This window comes from Sebastes fasciatus, chromosome 20, assembly GCF_043250625.1.
Source record: "Sebastes fasciatus isolate fSebFas1 chromosome 20, fSebFas1.pri, whole genome shotgun sequence".
In the NCBI taxonomy this organism is placed as follows: Eukaryota; Metazoa; Chordata; class Actinopteri; order Perciformes; family Sebastidae; genus Sebastes; species Sebastes fasciatus.
Window position 1 is genome coordinate 20,609,326 of NC_133814.1, and position 25,373 is coordinate 20,634,698.

Below are 25,373 nucleotides of genomic sequence, written 5' to 3' on the forward strand. Positions count from 1 at the left end.
CGTGATATTTTAGCTTCACTGTGATATTGGTTTATGCTTTTATTGTGGGAGATTTTTTTCCCATGAAGACACTAATTAGAAACTGAAATGTGAGTGACATTAAACATCTCTGTGACTTGAGGTTGACTTTGTGACTTGAGGTTGACTTTGACCGCTGAAAGCCCCACAGCAGCAGCAGCAGCAGCAGGTGTAGGTGAGGAAAGTGAAATACTGTAGGTGCGTCCTGCAGTAATGAGGCTCTGCAGCTCTGCTCCAACACATCAACTACTTCACAAGACTTACGCTCGGGCCACACAGCGCGCTTCAGGCTCGCCTGACGGCAGCTTCACGTCGTGGCCGCGTCATGCCCACCTAGGGTGTTCACACTAGACGCGAGTTACCCACGTCTCGGGAGCGTCTCAGCTACCTGTCAGCTGTGTTTTTGCTGTTGCTGACAGCCCTTTCTTTCTACATAGAGTTTTCCTTTTAATGGCCATTTAACTTCATAATAAATGTGATTTATATTTATTTAAGACAAAAAAGGGTAAGAACTGTGTGGTAATTTGTAAATATTATTAAAAACAAGCAAATAAATTCATACATAAATATTAATATATAGCCCATATAAATCCCTCCTCACTGACAGTGAGGAGGGATTTATATATATACAATGAGGAGGGATTTCTATGGGCTATATATATATATATATATATATATAAATCCCTCTTCATTGACAGTGAAGAGGGATTTCTGTGGGCTATATATTAATACAAAAAAATAAATAAATACATTAGTAGTAAGAGAGAGCCTACAGCAATCCCTCTTCACTTTGACTGGCACAGTTTTAAACAACATTTCCAGGGGGTTTCGGGTTCCTGTTCTACAGCATTCCAGGTTGCGGCTTTTATCGAAAACGACTTAATTTACATCTGGGGCGGGACAGCAATTTACATTATAAATGCTGTATATTTTACACTTCCTATCTAGATTTCAAAATAAAAGGCCTCTAGCGTTTTTAGTGCACAGAATCATGCATTCGTTAACACAATGCTTTTATTCTGAAATACTCTAAATAAAGCAGTGGTCTACTTGCAGGTTTCCATCAAGTTAATATAGTACAGGCTTTTAATTTTATAAACACTGTAGTAGTCATAGCAGAAACCCTACATATGCTATAAATATAATAGACTGGGTTAATAGGTTATAAGAACATCAGGTGATGGGCAGTATTTTTCCGATGCGCTCTCTCTCTCTCTCTCTCTCTCTCTCTCTCCCTCTCTCTCTCTCTCTCTCTCTCTCTCTCTCTCTCTCTCTCTCTCTCTCTCTCTCTCCCTCTCAACAAACACCACGTAACTTTATTGTTCTTTCTTTTAGAGGTGTTATTTAATTTTTTTAAAGATATTTAATGATAATTTTCGTTTTCTAAAGGTTAACAAATAACGAAACTGTTTATTTTGCTTTGTTTTATAATAATAAAAAAAACCACTTTACTTATATTTATAATTCTGAAATACTTAAGGTGTTTTTCTCCATCAAGGCGCAGTTCAGCAACAAGGTGGTGAAAAGCTCCAAGTTGCCTGAGATGTCGGAACATCAGCATTTATAATGTAAATTGCTGTCCCGCCCCAGATGTAAATTAAGTCGTTTTCGATAAAAACCTGGAATGCTGTAGAACAAGAACCCGAAACCCCCTGGAAATGTTGTTTAAAACTGTGGCGCTGAAAGCCCCACAGCAGCAGCAGCAGCAGCAGGTGTAGGTGAGGAAAGTGAAATAGGTGCGTCCTACAGTATAAATGAGGCTCTGCAGCTCTGCTCCAACACATCAACTACTTCACAAGACTAATATCTCTATTTGCTCCAACACAAAGACAACTAGTCTCTTTATTAAAGATGCTCAGCAGGATGTTGTTAGTGTGCCTCATGTCTGTCAGTGTGTTCAGTTCAGCCTCCTCACTGAGCTGCAGATGGATGGATCATAAATTCAGTCAGCACAGTCTGAACTCTCTGAATCTAATAGATGCTATGGTAAGTGGACTTCTTTAAAATCATTCAGTGAGTTTACTTTACTGTCTGTTTACTTCATGATGTGTGTTTGTGTGATGCAGGCTAATAATTCCACTACCACCACTGAGGAGGCTGAAGTGGACTTCCCTAATGATCTGTACAGCCGGGCCTCCAAAGCTTCAGTAAGTCTTCCTCAAACCTTTGGAATAAATATTTAAAAATAAAAAAATGTCATAAATGTGTTTTTATATTGAGATTGATGTTGTTCTTCCAGGCTGAGGACAAACTGAGTTTCACAGTTCAGATCCTGGAGGAGATGGTCTTCCTGTTTGAGGAGGATCACAGCTCTGCATCATGGGAGGAGACCACAGTGGAGCACTTTCTCATTGTTGTGACCCAGCAGGCTGACGGCCTCCACTCCTGTGTGAGTAGAGAACATAACTGGCAGTAACAACATGCAACACGTGTAGTTAGATCTCTGTTACTCTGAAGTCCTGACAGCTTTACAGCTCTGTGAATACATGACAGGTGAAATATAAAGCATGTTAAATATTTATTTTCTTGTAATGAATTTAGATTGTGAGTCAGAGCAACAAGAAGAAGAACAAGAAACTGCAAAAGTATTTCAAGAGACTCTCACACCATGTCCTGGAGCGAATGGTAAGTCTATCCATCTATCTATCTATCTATCTATCTATCTATCTATCTATCTATCTATCTATCTATCTATCTATCTATCTATCTATCTATCTATCTATCTATCTATCTATCTATCTATCCATCCATCTATCTATCTATCTATCTATCTATCTATCTATCTATCTATCTATCTATCTATCTATCTATCTATCCATCTATCTGTCTATCTATCTATCTATCTATCTCTAATGCTGGTGTTGTTGTGTGTGCAGGGCCACAGTGCTGAATCCTGGGAGCTGATCAGGAAGGAAATGAAAACCCATCTGACGAGAGCAGACCAGCTGGCTTTGTCTGTACTCACCAACTAAAATCTCTCTGTCACATTACCAATGTGTTCATTTATTAGCTTACATGCAGTCTGTTTATTTATTTATCTATTTATTAACATATTTATTCATTAAATTATTGAGTTGTGTGTGTATCTATTGATCATGTATTTGATCAACATTTGAGCAAAATTGTTTTTTTTAATGTTATAGTCAATAAAAAATATTTATTCCAGCAAAAGTGAATATGATTATTGTTTTTATTCTTGTTACATAAACAAAAGGGACGTATATTTTTTTGTTTTTAATGAGTTAAATCAAACAACAGGCAGGAGCGTGTATTTCTATAGTAATACCTCTCAAGGTACTTCCACCTACTGAAGGTACACATTACAGTAAATCATCAGGACAGAGAATTAAATCTGAATATTAATATGAGTGAACAAGTACAAGTTTAAACTTTTTAAATATCAGCTCTTTAACAGATACTTAAGGCCTCCTTGTTCTTTCACTACGGCTAAATAGGCATCGTAATACCACTCTTATCTAACCCAGACACAGCAAACACAAAAATACCTGCAGCTACTGAGTCTGTTTTTGTTTCTGTATTCATCTAATTTGTCACTTTATTATCAGATTTATCTAAAATGTGTCTTCCATCACAATGTTAACACTGTTTCACATATCAAAACATAACACACTCCATTGTGTGTTAGTCTGTAATATTCTTGCACATGTTGAACTTTGCACATCTACATTTGCACATTTACTACCTCAATTATTTTTTATCAAAGAACAAAACATTGTACTTTGCACACTTTGCTTATGTATATAGTATGTTATTGCACACTTGCTAATGTATATAGTGGGTTATTCTATGTTTATAATTTAGATTTTGTTATGTTAGTTTTAGTAGTCAGGTATATTTAAAGTGTATTCCTATATTCTTTATATTTTGTATTCCATGGATATATTTCTACAAAATAATTACTGTGGTACTGCTAATTTGACTTACATGTGAGTAAAAGATCGGAGTACTTCTTCCACCACTGGCAGAATGGAATAAATGGTACAGGTGATACACTGGCTATACTGCTACGTATCTGCTCTAAGACTGCAGGAATTAAGTTTTCAAGCTGCACATATTAAAAGGATGCCGTCTCTGGCTGATAATAATCAGTTTACATCAAACACAAAATTTAGTCTCACAGGTCAGACTGAACAGATTACAGACATGTTTAGTTTTAGCTACTTGTGCAGCATTGAATGTGAAAGCAAAGTGATAAAACTGATCGTATTGCAGCAGTTAATATACACAGTATGTTTGTTTTATTGCCTGGCTAAATAGATAGATCCCAAAATTGGGAAATTATTGTGTTCCACAGCAGCAGGTTATCCAAGTAATGAACAGGAACATTAAATAAAATGTACATGTCAACACTAAAGAAATATATCCATAGAATACAAAATATAAAGAAAAAAAGATACGTCCCTTTTGTTTATGTAACAAGAATAAAAACAATAATCATATTCACATTTGCTGGAATAAATATTTTTTATTGACTATAACATAAAAAAACATAAATTTTGCTCAAAGCAAAGCATGTTGATCAAATACATGATCAATAAATACACACACAACTCAATAATTTAATGAATAAATATGTTAATAAATAGATAAATAAATAAATAGACTGCATGTAAGCTAATAAATGAACACATTGGTAATGTGACAGAGAGATTTTAGTTGGTGAGTACAGACAAAGCCAGCTGGTCTGCTCTCGTCAGATGGGTTTTCATTTCCTTCCTGATCAGCTCCCAGGATTCAGCACTGTGGCCCTGCACACACAACAACACCAGCATTAGAGATAGATAGATAGACAGATAGATAGATAGATAGATAGATAGATAGATAGATAGATAGATAGATAGATAGATAGATGGATAGACTTACCATTCGCTCCAGGACATGGTGTGAGAGTCTCTTGAAATACATGTGCAGCTTCTTGTTCTTCTTCTTGTTGCTCTGACTCCCAATCTAAATGCATTACAAGAAAAGAAATATTTAACATGCTTTATATTTCACCTGTCATGTATTCACAGAGCTGTAAAGCTGTCAGGACTTCAGAGTAACAGAGATCTAACTACACGTGTTGCATGTTGTTACTGCCAGTTATGTTCTCTACTCACACAGGAGTGGAGGCCTTCAGCCTGCTGGGTCACAACAATGAGAAAGTGCTCCACTGTGGTCTCCTCCCATGATGCAGAGCTGTGATCCTCCTCAAACAGGGAGACCATCTCCTCCAGGATCTGAACTGTGAAACTCAGTTTGTCCTCAGCCTGGAAGAACAACATCAATCACATTATAGGAACACATTTATGACACTTTTTTATTTTTAAATATTAATTCCAAAGGTTTGAGGAAGACTTACTGAAGCTTTGGAGGCCTGGCTGTACAGATCATTAGGGAAGTCCACTTCAGCCTCCTCAGTGGTGTTAGTGGAATTATTAGCCTGCATCACACAAACACACATCATGAAGTAAACAGACAGTAAAGTAAACTCACTGAATGATTTTAAAGAAGTCCACTTACCATAGCATCTATTAGATTCAGAGAGTTCAGACTGTGCTGACTGAATTTATGATCCATCCATCTGCAGCTCAGTGAGGAGGCTGAACTGAACACACTGACAGACATGAGGCACACTAACAACATCCTGCTGAGCATCTTTAAAAAAGAGACTAGTTGTCTTTGTGTTGGAGCAAATAGAGATATTAGTCTTGTGAAGTAGTTGATGTGTTGGAGCAGAGCTGTAGAGCCTCATTTATACTGCAGGACGCACCTATTTCACTTTCCACACCTACACCTGCTGCTGTTGTGGGTCTTTCAGCGGTCAAAGTCAACCTCAACTATACATGTTTAATGTCACTCACATTTCAGTTTCTAATTAGTGTCTTAATGGGGAAAAAAATCTCTCACAATAGAAGCATAAACAAATATCACAGCGAAGCTAAAATTTCACGCATTTTATTAACATAGTAAATGTATAATAGAATACCTTAAAAAACACAAAGACAAACAATTCTCTATTAATATTATTATATTGTTTATTATTCGATATTGGAAATAATGGGATTATTATAGGAAAATTATTGCGATTTTTAAGGCTAAATAGAAAATTGTTTTTAAACACAGAAATGCCGCATAGAAAAATTCCTATAATAGAATAAAAGCATAAACACAGCTCATTATTCATCATCACATTGATTTTGTTCGATAGGGATCATTTTGAGAGTAAAATGGGAATATTTATGGCGATTTTTAAAGTACACATAATTAGTTTTTCTTGAATGAAATCCGTGTTGCTGATAATTATGTTTTTTATTTTTTTATTATTTTGTTTTACATTTATTTATTAAGAACTTGTTTTGTTATTAACTTAACTTGTTTTGCATTTTGGATATTTGAGGCAATAAATTATTCTTATTATTCTTATTATTATTCTTATTCTTATTCTTATTATTATAATATCATTCTTCTTCTTCTTATTATTATTATTATATCATTATTATATGTATTTATTTAGTTTTAATTCAGTCTGCAGGATCTCCCTGCGATGCAAAAAATATGCGTTAAAAAAAACGACTTTTCTCCAGCCTATTTTTGGTTTAATAACATTTATTATTCATAATTAAAAGTGTAGATTTGACTGCAGCGTGTCCACAAACACAAACAGAAAGCGCTTCTCCATGTAGAGTGAAAACGGAAGTGCTGCGGCCTGCGTGACGTAAAGAGTGACGTCATCAGACTGCCGTGTGAAAATCACAATGTGTTCATTGATTTGATTGCATGCTGTCTATTTTTTAAATTTGTTTTTTTTGTTATTTAGTTATTTGTGTATTTATTGATCATTTACACTGTTAAGAATTTCCCAGTAAAATAACAGTAAAGAACTGGCAGCAGGGTTGCCTTTATGTTATTGTAAAATTAACATTATACTGTCGCTGAAATTTACAGCTTTGTACTGTTAATGAAAAATACAGTTTGAACTGGTTGTTTTTTTATTAATTTCACAGTATTTTACAGTTAATTTACTGTCTAAAGATACATTATATAGCTGTTTTTAACCTTTCTTTTACATCATCTTACTGATTTGTTTTAATGCACTATTTAGGTTGTATTTTTTACATACATTTTAATAAACATTATTTTATTCCTAGATGAATAGACTTAGCAGTTTACAGACATAGGAATAGTCACATTAAATACAATTAAAGGCACTTGTTAGGAAAAAGGCTATAATAGACTTGCTGACACTTCTCCCAAAATGTATGTCTATATCTGGCTACAAGCACAGAATGCAAACCAGAACAACATGTGAGTGAAGAACAATAAAGCTAATTCACTGATTTTACAATCATGTACAATGTACAAGCCTCACATGTGCAGATCAGGTCCCAGAATTAAAAACATACTGCATGAAACTGTTACTGATGATACTTTAGACAGCTGATCAGCAGTAAAGTGCTGTTTTTTAAGAATGCATTATAGTTCAGTTAAAAAACGGCCTATGAGCCTAATTTAACAGGTTTTCTTTTGTATTAACAGTAAAGCACTGTTTTTAGCAATAACAGGTTAATACTGTTGAAATCCTGCTGTAAATTAACAGCTATTGTTTAGATAATCTGTAGATGCATTGACCGGTGAAGGAGAATCCCCCTGTCTGGTTCTCACGTTTAAAGCCTCCATTATATTATAGTTCTCAATAAAACAAGGTGAAATGTCACTGAACAGATTCACATGAACGAGCGTCACAGCTCGAGGCCGCGGTCACGAGCAGCTTTCATTTTCTCTGTGGGAACTTCCCTTTTTTATCACCTAGTGGACTCAATCAAAGCTTCATCATGTTAGACCTGCTGAATCAGGATTATTATGAGTCCACACAGAACCAATGATGCAATTATGACAATAGAAGAATTAATATTATTTTTATGTATATTTTTATTTTTATATTTATTTATTTATTATTTTTTTCTTTAAATAGTAGGCCCAATGGAGAGTGTGCAGACTTGGAGATGAAATCTGCAAAAAAATAAATAAATGTTGAAATAGCCCCAAATCATCATCCTATTAAAATCAGTCATATCACAATTAATTTGGGGTGTCTACAATTTTCTATTTGTTTTTTAAAACTCGCTTTAATATTCCTATAATAATCCCATCATTTTCCAATATCGAATAGTAAACAATTGTAATATTATTTATAGTGAATTGTTGTCTTTTAGGTATTCTATAATATGCATTTTCTGTTTTTACAATACAGAAGACCTTTTTAATATGTATTTAAATGCGTGATATTTTAGCTTCACTGTGATATTGGTTTATGCTTTTATTGTGGGAGATTTTTTTCCCATGAAGACACTAATTAGAAACTGAAATGTGAGTGACATTAAACATCTCTGTGACTTGAGGTTGACTTTGTGACTTGAGGTTGACTTTGACCGCTGAAAGCCCCACAGCAGCAGCAGCAGCAGTAGCAGGTGTAGGTGAGGAAAGTGAAATAGGTGCGTCCTGTAGTATAAATGAGGCTCTGCAGCTCTGCTCCAACACATCAACTACTTCACAAGACTAATATCTCTATTTGCTCCAACACAAAGACAACTAGTCTCTTTATTAAAGATGCTCAGCAGGATGTTGTTAGTGTGCCTCATGTCTGTCAGTGTGTTCAGTTCAGCCTCCTCACTGAGCTGCAGATGGATGGATCATAAATTCAGTCAGCACAGTCTGAACTCTCTGAATCTAATAGATGCTATGGTAAGTGGACTTCTTTAAAATCATTCAGTGAGTTTACTTTACTGTCTGTTTACTTCATGATGTGTGTTTGTGTGATGCAGGCTAATAATTCCACTAACACCACTGAGGAGGCTGAAGTGGACTTCCCTAATGATCTGTACAGCCAGGCCTCCAAAGCTTCAGTAAGTCTTCCTCAAACCTTTGGAATAAATATTTAAAAATAAAAAAATGTCATAAATGTGTTTTTATATTGAGATTGATGTTGTTCTTCCAGGCTGAGGACAAACTGAGTTTCACAGTTCAGATCCTGGAGGAGATGGTCTCCCTGTTTGAGGAGGATCACAGCTCTGCATCATGGGAGGAGACCACAGTGGAGCACTTTCTCATTGTTGTGACCCAGCAGGCTGACGGCCTCCACTCCTGTGTGAGTAGAGAACGTAACTGGCAGTAACAACATGCAACACGTGTAGTTAGATCTCTGTTGCTCTGAAGTCCTGACAGCTTTACAGGTCTGTGAATACATGACAGGTGAATAAAGCATGTTAAATATTTATTTTCTTGTAATGAATTTAGATTGTGAGTCAGAGCAACAAGAAGAAGAACAAGAAGCTGCACATGTATTTCAAGAGACTCTCACACCATGTCCTGGAGCGAATGGTAAGTCTATCTATCTATCTATCTATCTATCTATCTGTCTATCTATCTGTCTGTCTATCTATCTATATATCTATCTATCTATCTGTCTATCTATCTGTCTGTCTATCTATCTATATATCTATCTATCTATCTGTCTATCTATCTATCTCTAATGCTGGTGTTGTTGTGTGTGCAGGGCCACAGTGCTGAATCCTGGGAGCTGATCAGGAAGGAAATGAAAACCCATCTGACGAGAGCAGACCAGCTGGCTTTGTCTGTACTCACCAACTAAAATCTCTCCGTCACATTACCAATGTGTTCATTTATTAGCTTATTATTATTATTTATCTATTTATTAACATATTTATTTATTAAATTATTGAGTTATTTGTTTATTTATTGATCGTGTATTTGATCAAGATGCTTATTTTTTTAACTGTGCTTTGATCAAAATTTTATATTTTTCTATATTTATTTTGTTATAGTCAATAAAAATAATAGTTCTTACAGCAAATGTAATTTGTTTATTGTTTTTATTCCTGTTACATAAACAAAAGGGATGCACATCTCTACTCACCAACTAAAATCTCTCTGATTAATTAATTAATTTATCTATTTATTTATTTATTTATTGCTTATTTATGTACTGAGCTGTTTGTTTACTCATGTACTTATTTATCGGTTGATATTCTACACAACCAGCTTTTTTTTATAAATGAATATGTTGTTGATCAACTTGTTTATTTATTTAAAGGTACTATTGATAACATTGATAACATTCAGCCACTAGATGTCGCATTCTCCCTCCTTCGTTCTATTGCATTTACATCACAACAAGTCGTTGCGAGACACTTACCGTCAACCTCAGCTATTTATCTGGGTTTTTTTTCCACACTAACTGAAGACCCAGAGATACCAACGTCGTTTGTCTATTGGCTCACATGTGGGAACCAAACGTCAGATATCTTACACAGAGATAAACAAAACATTATTTTGAAAACCGCCAAATTTTTTTAAATGATGAATTCAGAATCATAATTTTTCAGGAAAAACCATACTTTTATTCAGCACCTGTCTAAAAGCTCTGTGGATGTTTTTTTAGTTTTTTTTTAAACATTCGTCTACATAAAAATGTTATCAATAAGACCTTTAAGTTTGATATTTTGTTACCTGTAAAAGCCAATAAAAATACGACTTTCTCCAGCAAATGTAAATGTTTGTATTGTTTTTATTCCTGTTACATAAACAGATCTTTCATATAATCAAACAACAAGCGAAGCCCTGTTCAGGCTCTGATGCTCACACTGTCACATTTACATAAAATAGATATCAAACTCTCAAGTCAAAGATTATGAAATAATATTGCTTTTCATTTAAAAACAAAAAAAGCCTCTTGAAGCACCAATAATGTCAGCTGAAATGCTGTCGAGTCTGAATTGTAGAATGGTTCCTTTAGATCACATCTGATTTATTCACTCCAGTGTTACTAAAATAGCATAAAATCAACAGCGCATATAGCAAGCGTTTTAGAATAAGTATGCTGTTGCACATTTATACACAAATAAGTACCAGAAGAAAATGACAAATCTCCACTAAGGACTCTTAAAGGCATAGTTTGGGTGTTTTGAAGTGGGGTTTTATGATGTTCTTATCCATAGTCAGTGCATTACCTACAGTAAATGGCGGTCAGCATGCTCCCAGTTTGGAGAAACAGACAGGAGTTACGAAAGCAAAGCAATGTACTGATGTGGACGGGGCAGCAGCAAAATGTATTTTAGCCAACTAAAAAAGAAGCTCACTTAAAAAAATCAACACCAGTTTAAGTGTACGCTGTATTTAGACTTATTTAAACAGCCCTTTCTGACACGGAACTGAAGCCGGTATCCATTTTCTCGTCAAAGCCACAGACTCCATTGACAAAAACAGTAATTTTACCTCGCAGCACACAGGAGTCTACCGCTGCCTCGATCGGTTAGTTTGTTTGTGTTAATGTGTGACTTTGGTGTTTTGGAGTGTTAGTTCGAATTCACCAAAGTCGCATAATAACACAAACAAACTACCCGATTGAGGCAGCAGTAAGTGTTAAGTAGAAGTAAAAAAAAAATTAAAACATTTTGTCCAAGGAGTCTGGTGGCTTTGGAGAGAACATAGCTAACAGCTTCAGTTCCTGGTGTCATGAGGACGTTACAAACAGAGCGACCATGAAAAGGACATTAAAATCATCATGTCTTTGACGAAAAGAAGCAAGCTTTTTGTGGGGTGATTTGTGTGACTTTGGTGAATCCAAACTAACCAAAGTCACACAATAACACAAACAAACTAACCGATCGAGGCAGCGGTAGACCAGCAACCCCCGTGTTCTGCGAGGTAAAATTACTGTCTCTTTCAATGGAGTCTGGTTGCGATGGCGAGAGCATAGATGGATTCAACGGCATCAGTTCCGAGTCAGAAACACTGACTGTATAGCTGTCTGAAAGCAAGGTAAAGCAGTAAGAATATTCTAAATATAGTGAACACTTAAACTGATACTGATTTTTTTGTAGCTGTCTAAAATATGTTTTGCTGCTGTCCCCGTCCACAGCTGTACATTGCTTTGCTCTTGTGCCCGTACTCTTGTCTGTTTGTCCAAGCTGGGGGCGTGCTGACCGTCATCTACTGTAGGTCATACACTGACTATGTATAACTACCTCATACAACCCCACTTCAAAACACCTGGACTATCTCTTTAACAAAGTATTCTATAATTTGTACTTTTACAATCAAGAACCTGTAAGTTATTGTGAGGCGGTCTCACTCCCACGGGGCCTCAGTTCCTTCAGCCTCGGCGTACACAGTGAGTTCCTCATACAGACCTCCTTCACAAGTCTCAATCGCCAAACCCTGAGAGACGGAAACAAGTCAGTTTTAAGTCAGTTAATATGTATATCTATGAGTCCCATGAGGCTTTGAGGAATCATAGTTAAAGTACAGTTTATGCATTTATTTGGGCATGTGGGTACAGCTTTAATTTGCATATTCAGTGACTCAGAGATGACTCAAAAGATAAAGATATGCAGCTGCTAAATGTCACAGCAGAGCAGTTGACATTTAAATATCTTTCATATTATATATATTAACATCCTCCGATACTTCTGACTGTTATAGCCTTGAAAGATGGAGAGTTGACCTACAGAGAAACTGTGCTCACAATTAACTAATCATCTTATCTCACATTTAATCCACATTTATTTGGCTCTAACTTTCCAGTTAAAACAGCATTCTGTCATTTAAAGAACACATAAGACATTTTCTCTCTTTAACAGAGAAGCTTCTTCATGCTTTTCTTACAAGAAGGCTTGCAATGTCTCCCAAATAGTGTATAAATCAATACCAGCTTGTGCAGGATGTACCAAGAAGTCAAGAGTTTATACCTAGACGGTTCTACTATATTTAATTATTATACTTTAAACTCCATTTATGATTGTATTGGTCCATGCATTAAGGTTGTCTGCTTCCTCTGAGCTGCAATTTTTGTATGAAAGGTGGTACATAAAAAAATATTTTTACAAGACTAAAGCAATACATTTAATTTTACAACTCACAAATGCTACTCTCCAAAGTTATTATTCTTCCAAAAGAGCAAACAAAAATTTACTGTATGTTTATAAATGAAACAAAACAGAGACAGACCCAGATAAAATTGAGGTTATGAGCTCAGTGGTGCAAGGAGTGTGCGTGTCCATGTACTTTTATGTAAAAAAACAAACAGCTGTGAAGCGTGACAAGGCCTTCACAAATACAACCACTAAATGACCACATGTGGCAAAAATAAATGACCCTGTCTGTATGAATCTCCAGATGTGTTGATTTTGAATGTCTGTGATAAACTGAAGGATGAAATGTTCCTTTATGTGTTGAGGAAAATCTCCACCTTTTTAAGATAAATAAACTCTTTAAAAAAGCCTTTTGGATCAGCTGGAAGATGCATCGTCACAAAACTGAAAACAGAGCTGTTTTTCTGACACCTGTAGTGACGCTACATATGATAATCTTATAGAATATGATGCATTACTGTAGATTAAACTAGCCGACAGCATATAAAAGGAGTTAAAAAAACCCATTTACAGTGGTAAAATGCAACATAGACATTAATGCAGCAGTAATATTAATGCAGAAACATCAGATATTATAGTAAAACACTGACAGAACATTTTACTGCACAATCCATACTTTTACTTTTGATACTTTAAGGAAGTTTCACTGAGTTTGTAAAGGTTTTGAATTCAAGACTTTTAGGCTGTAGTGGAGTATTTGTACAGTGTGGTATTAGTACTTTTACTTAAGGATCTGAGTACTTCTTCCACCACTGGTCTTTGATGAACTGTAAAATGAAGGCATATAACAAACCTCATAGATGTGATCAGTTTCAGGCTCCTCATATATGCAGTCCTTCTTGTCCATCTGTTAAAATATAAAGAATAAATGAAACAGAGAACATTAAAGAGTTAACACCAGCTATTGTTAAACACACTGTACATACTGCACCTAAAATGAACAAATATGAACACAAAACAAATTAGGTTTTGGCATTTTTAAGTAACTAACGTTGGTCAGACCGTGGATCCATCTAATCAAGAGCTTTGCTGCTTCAAACTGGATTGAAAAACGGCTAAAAGGTGTGTAGTATTTGGTCGTAACAACACCTGTTAAACATCTTTAAATGAAAAGGAAGGAGGGAAAAGTGCATTGAGGAAACCGCACTGGAGCGTAAACTGGTAAAAAAGGATTACCGTAACTTCATACGTGGAACTAAATTTGGTAAATGTTATCTTTCAGCTTGAGCAGCTCTGTTAACTTATCAACAGTAATGCAAACTAGAGACCATCTTGAGACGGGATTACACCAGCCGTGACACCAAATCAGGCCGTGGCCATGAAGTGGGGGGTGGGGGGGGGGGGGGGGGGGGTGACTGCATCTTGCACTCTTGTGACGCTATCACGGTAACAAAATCTGTCCATAGACAGACAGACAGATAAGCGTAAAACAGTTGGTATCTTTACACTTGCACATATAGTTAGATCTTGTTGAATGTGTAGGCATTTCCAAATGTTGTATTAATAGCTTTACAAGTACAGTTACAGATGGTACTGAGGTGGATTTGATTAAGCCAATCAATGCAGGAGAGCTAACATTACAGGTGCAATTCACCAGCAACGATTAACTTGGAGTGTGGTTTTAGTTTTAGTTCAGTCTCTGTTCTCAATGTTACTACTGATTATTTATGTTTTTTTAGGGTATTTTGCCTTATTAACTACCTCAATTGAATCTATCTATCTATAAACTGAGCAGTGCGGTCTGGTAAAACAAAGTGTTTTGGTCATCGTGCTGCTCACCTGTTGTCGTCTGCGTAGCACAAAAGCAGCAATGCACACAGCCAATATTAGGCCCTGGAGGATGATGAGAGCATCCTTCATCTTGCTCCTGTACTCTGCCTGGGGAACGTCAATGGGTCCTGTGAGAGGAAAGATGTGTGTTTTTAAAAAGTGCATCAATAAATGATCATTGCATCATGTATCTGTATAGGTTTGCACAAGACATATATTGTCCCAGCTACTTACTGGCAACTTGCAGTTCAGTCCCAGGTCCCCACGTGTTGTTTAACTTGCAGAAGTACACTTTGCTGTCCTCTATGACCACGTCACGGATTAAGAGGAAGGCGTTTGGGTTCAGATGGCTGTGATGAAATGTAAACCTTTTTTTTGCCATTATCTTCCTTCTGCTTTGAACGTCCACGTTGTACGCATCGGCGTCGTACCACTCCACCTCGGAGTGTTTCTCGGTGGATAGACAGTAAATGCCCACATTGTGTTTGGTTTTCACACCGTAGAACCGGGGCTTCTGGGTGACCTTAGGGTTTAGGGCCGCTGAGGGGACATCGTGAAACAGTTACAGCAGCAGTTACTGTAAATATCACATGTATGCAGATGATGCAAAAGTTTATTCAAGTGTGCTATTAGTATACTTCTTTTAAACTTAAAATAAGAGTATACATTCAGTTTACTTTTTATGTACTTATCAGAGATATAATTAACAAAAGTATACTATACTTGGCTCGTACTGACAAGTATACAGAAAAGTCTAACTTGTACTTAATCTTTTGATCAAGATATACTCAACAAAAGTTAGTATACTTGTAGTATAAAAACTATTTAACCAGTAGTTTATTGAATATACTTCAAAGTTTTTTAAGCATTTTATTGACAGTGGATAGAGTCTTGGAAAGGGGGGAGAGAGAGAGAGTGGATGCAGAAATTGGCCACAGACCGGATTCGAACCCGGGCCACCGCGGTCAGGACTGAGGCCTGTTACATGGGCGCCCGCTCTACCAACTGAGCTAACCAGGCGCCCTTTGATGGTCTAATCTAATGCTTAAAATACAAATCGATCAGTCGATTGATAGAAAATGTATCAAAAACCATTTTAACAATATTTGAGGTCATTTATCAAGCAAAAATCTGCTTATTCCAGCCTCTCAAATGTCAAGGTTGACTGCTTTCCTGACTGTAAATTGAATATTTAGTCTTTTAATTCGATAAAACAAGTCACCTTTGGCTCTGGGAAGTTTTTACGGCCACTTTTCATCCTCACATTTCATAGACGAAACAAGTAATCTATTTATCTAAAAAGTCAGATTACTCGTAATCAAAATAATCATTAGTTGCAGCCCTAGATTAAATCAGATAATCGTACTACTAATCAGGATTAGTAGTCGTGTGTTCATCCCCATCAGGCAGTGAAAAGAATTGTTTTGTATAAACGTATATGAAGGACAAGGCGGAGGATAATAGAGTTAATGCACTGGTTAATCCAACCTAAAGCTGCATCATGTAAACATCAATTCATAGTTTATATAATGCTTTGTTTTTAATGTTTACCATTTTAGTTTTCTTCTATCTCCAATATCTTTCTCTAAAAACAGACCGCAGATCTGAAATAAAGTAACCTGATGGTCAGTTGATTAAATGAGATAACTTGGTCCACAGTATGTAAACTGTATATACACACAGTATATTAAAATAAGAAGTCTTTGTCTCAGAAGACAACTTCCTCTTTTCCCCCAGATGGCCAGGAAGTAATGGTATTGTGGAGTCAAAAATAACATGCAAAACACCTGTTGGCATTGTAGCTGTGGGTAAAGAGCCATAAAAAAGTACAATTAAATGACAACGTAAAGCATTATGAAATGATTAGGTGAATAAAAAAAGCTGTAATAACATTTTACTAATGTTAACATTTAGCACAAAGACTGTAATTGTTGCATTATTCTTTAACATTTATAGGTCATTAATTAAATTGATCATATAAGCAAGAGATTACCTGAGATACTGATCAAAGCGAGCCCACAGCATCCAGCCAGCAACCAGCGCATGATGACATGCAGAAGAAACTAAATATTTCGAATGCTGATGTCCACACACAAGTACGTCTAAATCTGTCTGCAGGCATGAATGTGTTGTGAACAAGGAGAAGAAGAAGTGTCTGCAGAAAGTGGGTGGGCTGTCTGTCTGTCACCACACAGGCAAATCAGGGGAAGAAGAGAACCGTAACACTGAACCCAAAATAACTTCTAACAGCCCACACATTTAACATCAAGAACTAATTTCATTCACATATGTTCTGTTTTTTAGATACGACTGAAACAAGATGGTAAACCTGAACATTAGGGGGGTTTGAAAGATACATTTGGAGGGTTACTTTTTAGACAACAAACATTTATATAAAAGCAACTTATTATCAGGACTAAGGCTTGGTGTTGTTTGACATGTTTGATACTCGTGCCACTTCCCGAGTTTCAGTATCGATAACCACACCGGTGCACTTTTCATTTAGATAAAAATTTGCCACAATTTAATTTAGGCCAAATTCTTGTAAGGGTGCTTGTTTTTTCCAACATTTAACGTGAAGAACTGTTTTTGTTAAAAGGTACAGTGCAAAACCGTGGTAACGCCGTTCACCTCGCTCAGAGGCCATCCTTACTACAATAACACTACTTAAGGAGCAATGGAAGTCAGACCGCGGTTGGTGGTATATACTACGGTTTTGCACTCTGAGGTTCATGCCGACAAATCCTCATGTCGGAGAACTACAGTGGCCTTCAGGTTCACGTAAAAAACACAAAACACTCCCTATGTAGATATAAACGGCTCATTCTAAGGTAACGAAAACACAATTATTCTTACTTTCATGTGATCGTACACTAATGAAAACATAGTTATGAATATTATATTCCATTTCCACTCATAGATCTCCTGAACTGTTACACACTGTTGACACCTGTGGCCATTAAGTCAACAACAGTCAGCGTCCTGTCCTGCATCATGTTGATTAACGTTAGACAGCTAAAACCACAATATCACTGTATATTTCACATGCTTGGCAGTAATGTTAGCTTACCTGTCCAATAGGAATTGTGCCAGCTCGGGGTCCGTTTTGATGCCCAAATCCAAACAAATCAAAATTCCCTCCATGAATTGAAGGCCCAGTCGATGATGATCCTAGTTTTCCTCCGACGTCGTTCACATTCCTGTTTTGCAAACAGGCTTCACTAGATAGAACTTTGTTTTTTTTGTGCTTCTGTAGAGTTTGTGTCTGAGTTTCTAACCGAACGTTATGGTTGCACGCTGTTAGCCATGTACCGGAGCTGAAGAGAGTAAAGACAATCGCGAGCACGCACATCCATTGGATTTTCCCAGAAAAAACATCCCACACTCTTCACATTAAAAGCAGTCTACAGGCTGATAGAGGAAACCCAGAAAGTCGCAGAAGGTCTAATTTTTTAGGTTAGGTTACAACCTGTTCACACATTGGCAATAAAAAAACAATTTAAAAAATGTTCATACTTTATGTGTAAAAACTTACATGCAGTCCCTTTAACTTTCTGTAAACTGTGAGTGCAATTGTCACAACCATTTGATGGGACATCACAACTCTACTGCATGTTTGCAATAAAACATGTCTCAGTAAATGGCACCAAAATGAAAAGTTGTTTTTGTCATCGTTTGAGCCGTACTGGTCAAAATGTTTAGATGTTTTTTCACCACGGCGCTCAACCCTGGAGATGTTTCTTATATGCAAATCTCTGTTTTGTTTTACTTTATGTTGACACTGACTGCTTACTGTACTTATACCAGGATGTCATGTTTTATCTACCTGAAGGCTGTTGTGTATCGGACTGAGCTGTTTAGATTACCATTTCAACGGCAGGTAAAAGTTTACTGGGAAAAGTCAATACTGTAGGCTACAATACATGGAAACAGGATATGAGTAGATTAATCAATAATTAAAATAATTGTTAGTTGCAGCCCTAATTATTTGTGCTTGCTGGACATTAGGGCTGGGCAGTATATCGATATAATATTGTGATATGAGACTAGATATTGTCTTAGTTTTCGGATATCATAACATGGCATTGGAGTTATCTTTTCTTGTTTTTAAAGGCTGCATTACAGTAAAGTGATGTAATTTTCTCAACTTACCAGACTGCTCTAGCTGTTCTATTATTTGCCTTTTACACTTAGTCATTATATCCACATTACTTATCAAAAATCTCATTGTGTAAATATTTTGTGAAAGCACCAATTATCAATCTTACAATATTTTTTGCAATATCGATATTGAGGTATTTGGTCAAAAATATCATAATTGATTGACTCCATATTGCCCAGCCCTACTGGACATCACCTGATGAAAACAGCCACAGCATGCAGGGGGATAAAGCAGCACTACTCTGCCAGGCATCCACAACTGAAAGCACCAACACATCGCTCTTAAGTAACTTCAGTCAGCGCTGGGTAAAAGGCATACTGAAGCATGCAACCACAACAATATGCAAATAAATCAGACGGTCCACCTCCTTATTTCTTGCAAGAGGGAGTTCTCATTTCCGTCTGTTGACACTCACAAAGAGATTAAGAGAGACACTACGTAGTGCTGAAATAAACAGTTCTGTTTGAGGCAAGATATCAATGCTGGAGATGAAAAGATGATAAATGTATAGCTTAGAGCTCCATTATTGTCTAAAATGTATTATAAATTAACTTGTGCTATTTATTTTTTCAACTCTAACATTAAAACCAATACCATGTACTGTATATATCTTAAACATCCACTGGCCAGGTACAATCAGCAACAATGATCTCTGGCAGAAGAAGAAGAGGCCGGCCCAAGAACACCTGGCGCAGGGACCTCGACACGGACATCAAACAGAGCGGGCTGACATGGAAACAACTGGAGAGGAAGGACAAAAGACTCTGGCGGACTGTGGTCAACGGCCTATGCTCCATAAAGGAGTGATAGGCTTTGAATTAATTTATTTCTTCATTCCTGTGTATTTTGAGTCAGCCCCACACACGTCGCCTGCTGCTATAAATGTGTATTAATCTGTGGCTGCAAATAGTCCCCTACAAATAACACGATTTCACACAAAAATACACCGTACAAATAAGAGGGAAAGGACACACTGGATTGTTTTCCAATTGCAGAAGTCTACTCCCAAGTTAAGAAATAAAACATGACAGAATTGGAAGTAGGGATTCACAAGATATCGTTTTTTTTTCTTAATCGTTATCGCGATGTCAACTCGTAAAAGACTGCGATATTGCACTCAGGGATTATTTTAGTTAGTTGAGTGTATCAGTTGAAAACTGCACTAACTTTTTATTATTATTGTTGTTATTATTATAGGTGCTTTTTGTGTCGTTTAATTTGTTCAATAAAGAATGTTGGAAATAATTTCCTTTCATTTTCTTTATTCAACAAGCAATTTGTTGTATTTTAGCAGAAGACTGAAAGCAGCAGAAAGGCAGAACTGAGTACACTTTAATATCTGTTTATTTATCATTATCGCGATATATTCAGCGTTATCACATATTGCATATTTTCCTCATGTTGTGCACTGGGAGTTTATCAGTCAGCAGTGTGGCCTGTTCACCGTACAACCACCAGAGGGTCTCAGTCCACCAGTGTAGTTTCACATGACAACATAAACTCACAGCCTACTTTTCTCTACAAGAAGTATTTTATTCTCACAATATAGTTAAAATTTTTACAATAACAAAATGATATAAATATACAATACAGAAAGAAGAAAGAAAAAAAATGTATATACAGGCAACACTGACTGCGGGTGTACCAGTAAAGCTCTCCCTCCATTAGAAATGTAAACAAAAGGAGGGCGCGGTGTCGTGAATTTGACTGTACCATCAGAGGAGACTAAGCTATAGCTAAGTAGTGCTGCAGGTCACATTACAGAATAACTGCCATGCTGCAGCAGCAGGATAAGACAAAGAGACCCCTCGTAGAGGAAACAACAGAGCTGATGTTAAAAACAGTGCTGAACACATAAACAAGAGAAGAGAGACAACCTTCTATAGTCTATTGTAAAAAACAAACTAGAAAACTGTAAAAGTGCTTATGTTGTTCATGTAGATATATTCATAGTAAGACGTTTTAAATTCAGTTAAGACTTACACAACAGCAAGTGAAGCAACCTTTCTACACGAGGACAGACTTCAGATGAGATTCACTGCGGATAAAGATTTATTTTTGTAAATAAGTGTGATTATATAGTCATTGGAAACAGGGGTATTCCTTTATCTTCAGAGTATTTATTTAACTAAACTCAGCTGTGTTTCAGAATTCAGATTCTGAATTAAGATCTTAAGAGACGATGCAACCTGAGGCAAAACAAAATTTTAAATGTACAGCAAGTACTTGTATTATCGTTATAATTATTGTTATTAAGTAGAGAAATATAGTTGAAATGAGCAGGGAGCTTAGCAGTTCGGTTGATGTAAACAACACATCTTAAGTTTACAGTCACAGCGTTTAAATCTAAATGCTGAAATGCGGCCGGTTAGCCTGTTATCAGGTCATGAAATGGGGTGTTACAAGTGGTTATTACACTGTTTTGTTGAATACTCAGATCTGATTGGTCAATCGCAGCGTTCTACGGTCTGTTATTTCTTTATAGCAGACCGTTGCTATGTATAACAGACCGTTGCTATGGGCACAGTTCTGATATCAGACAATGGCGGACCGTTTTTGTCTCAAATTATTGATTTCTTAAGTAAGTAGCTGTGTAATAAGCGGGATAATGTACAGCTAGCGGGTCGTTGTTTTGAAATAAACCCAGACAGGGCGATGCCGCATCCCGGCGCGGAGCGGACCCTCGACTTGAAGGGGTTTCTTTCACAACAATAAATCTAAACAAGGTGTTTTGTTTGTTACATTCAGTTTTACAAAATATTTGAATGTGTTGCTTTTACTTTTACAACGCAGTAGGTGTAGTAGGTCCCCTACTGACCCACATCTATGAGGCTCATAACGACTGATAACGCCCCATTTAATGAGCTGATAACAGCCAAATCGACAAATAGACAAAACATTTATAAGACATGCATATGTATATGTCAATGATGAAATCATCTTAGAAAAACAAACAGGACGGTCTCTCAGTATTACACAGTCAACTGCTCTAACTTGACTTGGAAGGGATATAAATAGTGCAATATAAACTGGGCCTTCTCATGTTAACTGCATTAGCTGGCCCATGTTATTGTTTACTAATAAAGAATAACAGAGATCAGGGTTTCACGGGTCTGGACTGGGATAGATGTGATCAAGATTAGCCTTATTTATGTACAAAACTAACTCCACCATAGAAAATCCTTTAGTGTCTAATTGAAAGAATTAGCATGTAGAGATTCCACATGAAAGTGACTTCAAGTAAGCAGGAATAGGATTCTGCTTCCTTGACAGGGTTGAGGACATAATGAATTGTCTTCTGCTGTTCGTTATACTATTGTCTCTCTCAGATTTGCATGTAGGATAAAGAGGTGAGGGTTCGGGGCAGAATGTAATAAAACCTCATTAGTGATTTCTACAGGTACAACCAGGATATTTGGCTCGGGGGGTTCTGACAGTGTCTCAGGATTAGGAGGCTGTCGGCGTGCAAGAGTTTCTAAATCAGCCTGCTCCATATCCTCCGCAAGGTCCACGTCGCTCCCATAGAGCACTCCCATCCTTCGTGCGAGCATGCCCTCTTTCTCTGGTGGATCTTCACCTTCGTCCTTCCTACCCACCCTCTTACAGCGGTGCATAAAAGCGGCGTGGCGTACGCAACGTTTGAGCAGGTGGTGGCGGTAAGCCCTCTGAATGATTACAGCAGCCATCTGCTCTTCTTTGTGGCGCACCGTCGTGGTGATCGGTGCAAAGGAGTCTGAGGTGGGGTTGCTCAGGACGAACTTCGCCTCGATGCTCAACCGCATTGCCGCCATCTCCACCGTGTCTCCCAAGACCATCTGTGTGACGGCCAACAAGACATCCAGGCAGTGGATCCTGTCCCCGATGACCAGGGGAAGATCCATTTCCATCAAGCGGAGCCGGTTGGGCTTGGCAACCCTCAGAGGGATCTGCAAGGTGTCACAGAAATCTGAGAGGCGGCTATACTCAATGAACTGAGTTCCGTCCACGTCAAACTTCTCCCACGTCTCATTGAACATCTCAAAGTCATCCTCACAGAGAGCGTCGCCGCTCTCCTCCTGCGCCACATTAAAGTTCTCCAAGATGATGGCGATGTACATGTTGACCACCACTAAGAACGAGACGATGATGTAGCCGCAGAAGAACGTCATGCTCATGAGCGGATTGCCGCAGTTTCCCTTTACATCCGTGCCTGGGTTCTCAAAGTCTGGGTCACAGTCCGGAAACTCTTTGTTCAGCATCGGCAGTAAAAGCCCATCCCAGCCGCCGGACGTCGTTATCTCAAACAAGCAGATAATGCTGCCGCCAAATGTCTCAAAATTAAATATATCATCGATTCCAGCTCCCTTCTTGACATAGGCAAAGTTTGACATGCCAAATATGGAGAAGATGAACATGATGAGGAAGAGCAGGAGGCCAATGTTGAATAGGGCAGGAAGTGACATCATTAGAGCGAAGAGAAGCGTCCGGATGCCCTTCGCTCCTTTAATAAGACGCAGGATCCTGCCTATTCTGGCCAGTCTGATCACTCTGAACAGAGTTGGTGACACAAAGTACTTCTCAATTATGTCTGAGAGCATTATACCTGAAATAAAAGGAGACAATATATCAGCACTTGTAGAGAGACTCGTCCCTCCCCTTCCAGCGGACCACCACGAGACCTTTCTGGAAAAAATATACTGTATACGGTAGTCAACGGCGAGAGACAATTATTTTTTGATCCCGTTTGAATCGTTCCATGAATCACAAATATGATGTTTGTCGATTTAAAACATGATTTTGCAAGTCAAGACAGTCACAATTTGTTGTAAAACTGTTAAATAAAATACATAATTAAAAAGACTACACACCCAAAAGTGCCGTAAATGACGTCTGTCGCTGAAGCTATGATGTCTGTGTGTTTCATACTGGGATGTACTCAAACAAGCAACGGGTCTTGCTTGTCTTTCTCTTCCCGGCTGATAAAAAGACCAGAAGTCGCTGGATAAATCATATCAGGAAATAATGTTACATTTGTGCGTGGAGCATCACTAAGTTAGCTAGCTAGCTAGCTAGAGAGATTTAGTTCACTGAGACTTTCTTGAATTGCAAAATTATCTTTTAAATTGACAAACGTGCGTGTGATTCATGCCGCAATTCAAAATGGCATCAAAAAATTATTTGTCTCGCCATTGACTACTGTTCATATTTTTCCCCAAATAAGGTCCCCTTGTGGTCCACAGAAAGGGGCGGGACTTTGCCTCTATTGTCTGTTTGAACCATAGACTGTATATAAATATAAACGACATGACAGCTCCCCAAAAGTGAAGCCAAAACATCTGGTTGCAGTATAGGTCATAAATCCCACCTCCTCCATGTTAGTGGATGAGACATGGGTCAAACTAAGTACTCGTCAAATACATTTTTCCCAAAGATGGTTTCTGTCATTTTACGTAGTTTTTATCATGCTGATGTTTTGTTCAAGAGTTCAAGTGGTTTTAATTAGTTATTTGAGGCAATTAAAAGGGGGTGAGACATCATGATTAGCAGTCTTGGCCGATCACTACTGCGCAGACTTGGGCTCCAAATGACGTCAAAATCTCAAGTTGGCATCTCCCATATCCGGGATATTTTGGCTTCTGTACAGTGGGAGGCAGTGGAGATGCGTCCATCTTTATATACAGTCTATGGTTTGAACACAGTAGCAATTTGCAGTTTCTAAGTAATGTAATTTTACCCACCAGCTATGGACAAGATGACCACAACAAAGTCAAACACGTTCCACCCGTTGGTGAAGAAGTATTGCCGCAGGGCAAAGAGCTTGAACACGCACTCTCCGGTGAAGACGATAATGAAAGCCAAGTTAATTTTAAAGAGGAAGTCCTCCTTCTCCACGCTTTGGTTGTCCGTCTCCACCATCATGGTCACCATGTTGAGGCAGATGAGCACCATGATGAAGATGTCAAAGAACTGCTGACTGATGAAGTCAAACACAACTCCCTGGATTGGGTTCTGCAGGTCGGGAGGAAAGTGCGAGGAACAGAAACACAAATCCAACAGGGTCATTTGGCCTGTTCACACCAGCAGTGTGCAGAAAGGGTCAGCGCAGGGGTCACCGGTGACATCGTCATACCACGCATGCCGAGCTGTTGTGTCATTACTTTGGGTTACCTCATTTTAAACATATAGTCAAAGACAAATCGTCAAACAATAGTGTTTCCCAACTAATATGACACCTATTGTTAATATTATTACAAGTTGTAAATTAATGACAAACCGTTGGACGTGGAATCGGCTTCTGTGGCTTCTTGGATCCAAGTTTCTTCATGGCTTCATAGTACTTCTTCTGTTCTTCAGTCATGAAGAGGTCTTTATCTCCGTGCAGACACAAAACAATACAAACATAAGTATTTCAATGAGGGGACAAGTATAGATTAGGGCTGTCAAAGTTAACTTGACACAAATCACCCTTTAAAAAGGTAGATTTTGAACAG

The 25,373-nt window shown here is 37.6% G+C and overlaps 5 protein-coding genes across 6 annotated transcripts in view; 2 read left to right on the forward strand and 3 right to left on the reverse strand.

Moving 5' to 3' along the window:
* Nucleotides 1–1,869: 1,869 nt before the first annotated feature.
* Nucleotides 1,870–2,990, forward strand: LOC141758532 (interferon a3-like). The gene is made up of 5 exons (XM_074620055.1): nt 1,870–2,004; nt 2,085–2,165; nt 2,258–2,407; nt 2,560–2,643; nt 2,895–2,990. Exons 1-5 carry the CDS (start codon nt 1,870–1,872, stop codon nt 2,988–2,990), a joined length of 546 nt encoding a protein of 181 aa, XP_074476156.1.
* Nucleotides 2,991–4,691: 1,701 nt separating this feature from the next.
* On the reverse strand, nt 4,692–5,676 carry LOC141758496 (interferon a3-like). The gene is made up of 5 exons (XM_074619990.1): nt 5,542–5,676; nt 5,381–5,461; nt 5,139–5,288; nt 4,903–4,986; nt 4,692–4,787 (listed from the first exon to the last, which is right to left on the reverse strand). The coding sequence occupies exons 1-5, from the start codon at nt 5,674–5,676 to the stop codon at nt 4,692–4,694; spliced, it is 546 nt and encodes a 181-aa protein (XP_074476091.1).
* A 2,855-nt stretch (nt 5,677–8,531) lies between these two features.
* On the forward strand, nt 8,532–9,670 carry LOC141758519 (interferon a3-like). Its single transcript, XM_074620023.1, has 5 exons — nt 8,532–8,763; nt 8,844–8,924; nt 9,017–9,166; nt 9,316–9,399; nt 9,575–9,670. Exons 1-5 carry the CDS (start codon nt 8,629–8,631, stop codon nt 9,668–9,670), a joined length of 546 nt encoding a protein of 181 aa, XP_074476124.1. The 5' UTR covers nt 8,532–8,628.
* Nucleotides 9,671–10,590: 920 nt separating this feature from the next.
* cd79b (CD79b molecule, immunoglobulin-associated beta) lies at nt 10,591–16,896 on the reverse strand. Its single transcript, XM_074619732.1, has 5 exons — nt 16,735–16,896; nt 14,976–15,281; nt 14,751–14,869; nt 13,765–13,818; nt 10,591–12,258 (listed from the first exon to the last, which is right to left on the reverse strand). Exons 1-5 carry the CDS (start codon nt 16,784–16,786, stop codon nt 12,169–12,171), a joined length of 621 nt encoding a protein of 206 aa, XP_074475833.1. The 5' UTR covers nt 16,787–16,896; the 3' UTR covers nt 10,591–12,168.
* A 3,897-nt stretch (nt 16,897–20,793) lies between these two features.
* Nucleotides 20,794–25,373, reverse strand: part of scn4aa (sodium channel, voltage-gated, type IV, alpha, a) — a 30,707-nt gene continuing 26,127 nt past the window's right edge. For both annotated transcript variants that reach the window (XM_074619366.1, XM_074619365.1), the window contains 3 exons: nt 25,157–25,254; nt 24,621–24,891; nt 20,794–23,485 (listed from right to left, as the gene is read on the reverse strand). In XM_074619366.1, coding sequence (XP_074475467.1) covers nt 22,212–23,485; nt 24,621–24,891; nt 25,157–25,254 — 1,643 coding nt within the window. In that variant the 3' untranslated portion in view covers nt 20,794–22,211. The remainder of the gene's footprint in view (nt 23,486–24,620; nt 24,892–25,156; nt 25,255–25,373) is intronic.